Source organism: Rattus rattus, unplaced genomic scaffold, assembly GCF_011064425.1.
Source record: "Rattus rattus isolate New Zealand unplaced genomic scaffold, Rrattus_CSIRO_v1 flattened_line_174128, whole genome shotgun sequence".
NCBI classification, from domain to species: domain Eukaryota; kingdom Metazoa; phylum Chordata; class Mammalia; order Rodentia; family Muridae; genus Rattus; species Rattus rattus.
The window spans coordinates 525-2,745 of record NW_022651800.1 but is presented as its reverse complement, the minus strand read 5'-3'; the positions used below and the strand labels follow the sequence as shown (position 1 = coordinate 2,745).

Below are 2,221 nucleotides of genomic sequence, written 5' to 3'. Positions count from 1 at the left end.
TTTTGTTCCGTTTTTCTCTTCACGTGCACAACCTTCCCTCCTGGGCAGCCCTTCTCCATCTCTTCTGAAGGGAATGAGGAACCATCACTGCTGACTGCTGCTAAAAAATGTAAAGTAAAGACTAGAAAGATGCGTAATCTAAAAGTTTCCGAAGATTTTGAAGGAACGCCTGCGATGGCACAGTCACCCGCAACGGCGCAGTCTGACTTCCACCTGCCTCTCAGTGTCTGCCCACAGCCGGTGAAGCTAAAGAAAGGAAGAAAATTTCGAAAACTGCTTATGGCAGATGAGCCTCGAAAGGCGCCTGTTTCCATGGTTTCTTCTGCTCCGGCAGTCACAGCTGGGTTTTCTTTCCTTTCTGCTGGTCATTCCAGTTCTGCCTTCCTAGCTCCTCTCTGCAACATCAGTCTTCTGCCTCCTCCTCCTCCTCTCCCTGCTGGCACCCACCCTCCTCCCCCTCCCCCTCTCTTTGGTGGTACCCATCTTCCTCCCCCTCCTCCTCTCCCTCTCCCTCCCCCTGCTCGCACCCACCCTCCTCCCCCTCCCTCTCTCTTTGGTGGTACCCATCCCCCTCCCCCTGCTCCTCCCCCTCCCCCTCCTGGCACACAATTCTCTCTTTCTCCTGTAGGATTCATCCCAACTAACTCGTGTCGACCTATGTTCAACTATAGCCATAAACTTGCTAAAGCTACAGACATCTGTGACTCAGAGCCACCTCTCAGGGGCTTTAGGGGTGACAGCCCTAAGGATATGAGCTCTAGGGGTACGGGCTTTAGGGGTGGTACTTTCTCTGATAACTTCGCTGGTTCAAAGGATTTTGATCCAGGTAAGTTTTCCCAAGACCTCAACAACATCGGCTCCTCTCCCAAAGCCCCTGAGCTGGCTGCTACTCAGAGGTCACCTTTACGCAGTCCTCCTAAACCACTTTCTGTCCCTCCTCTTGTCGCCTGTGAGTTTAGCTCTGAGCTTCCCCAGAGCCATTCTTTTCACTTTGAAAGTGGCTCAGCCCACCGGAGCCCTAATTACAGAATGTCAGACATGGCGTCACTTCGGTCAGCTCTCTCATTAGATTATTCTGCGTGGGACTGCGTCCTAGAAGAGGCCGACTCACTGGATGGAGGTTCTTTCGAAACGGAAACAGATGAGGCAGCAGCATATACAGCATGCGAGTTTTTAACAAGTATGGAGACTCCCTCACATGAGGAGTTTGTCATCGGTGATGATGAAGGCCGGCAGAGTCCCGTGTCGTGGACTTCACTCTTTGCTCTACAGACTGAGGTATTTGTCTTATTTCTGCTTAAGTCTGTGGTCAGCTCACTTCACAGTTTACACCAGTGCTTCTCAAAGCAGTTGGTCAGAGAACAGTTCGTTCCCAGTCTAGCGGTTCAGGGCACGTGTCAGTGGGAGGCGGGACCAAACTCTCCTCTGCATGTGGTGCTGGGGGTGTTCGTCATGCTTTGTCGGTGACTATTAACATTCCTCAGTCGAAAAAAGAGGCCATGGACTTATTTTCTAAGTTCTCGTATCGGGAATTGAAGTTGCTAGAAATTTCCTCCTGCCCAGTAAACATAGGTGTGGTAAATATTCTAAATATTTTCCTATCGGTCTAGAGATACGGTTAGCAGCAGCAAATATGTGTGCTGAGGCGCTCAAGGAAAAGGTATCTTAGCAGTTGAGAGCCAAGGGATACCGCAAAGTCACATCGTGCAACAAACCTCACCTAAGAGTTACTGGGAGGGAAAAACACGTGAGAAACAAGAGGTTTGAGAAGGAAAGCCAGGCTTATATAGGATATCGGGGAGGTGGGGACAAACTTTCCAGGGTGAGGATTGGTGGGATTTTAAGTCCTTAGTCTGGTGGAGCTCAGGCATTGGTCGCTTTTCCTGTTCCGAGATTGGTGGATTTTCGTGATCAGGTGGGTTTCTGTGGCAAGCTCAGGGCCTGGTGGGATTTTTTTGGGTTGTTGTTGTAGAGCAGGTCCTGCTCTGGGAATAACAGAGATTGTTAGAGAAGTCTGGGGGGCAGGGCCTGGCACCACTGGAGCTCCTCGGGTAGAGGCCTGGCCGTGTCCCTGCCTTGCTGGTTTACAAAGTTTACAGAGGGAGTCTGGGGTCGCTTCGGTTGGCCTGTAGTAGTTTGCAGCAGTGTGGAGGGGCACAGTACTCCATCTTTTAAGCTAGTTAACACCTTGTATCTCTGACTAGCTCCTGCTCTGGCATTG

At 50.8% G+C, this 2,221-nt stretch overlaps 1 protein-coding gene across 1 annotated transcript; it reads left to right on the top strand.

Moving 5' to 3' along the window:
* Nucleotides 1-563: 563 nt before the first annotated feature.
* LOC116889804 (protein mono-ADP-ribosyltransferase PARP4-like) lies at nt 564-1,467 on the top strand. Its single transcript, XM_032890651.1, has one exon. The coding sequence runs from the start codon at nt 658-660 to the stop codon at nt 1,465-1,467; it is 810 nt and encodes a 269-aa protein (XP_032746542.1). The 5' UTR covers nt 564-657.
* The last annotated feature ends 754 nt before the right edge of the window (nt 1,468-2,221 follow it).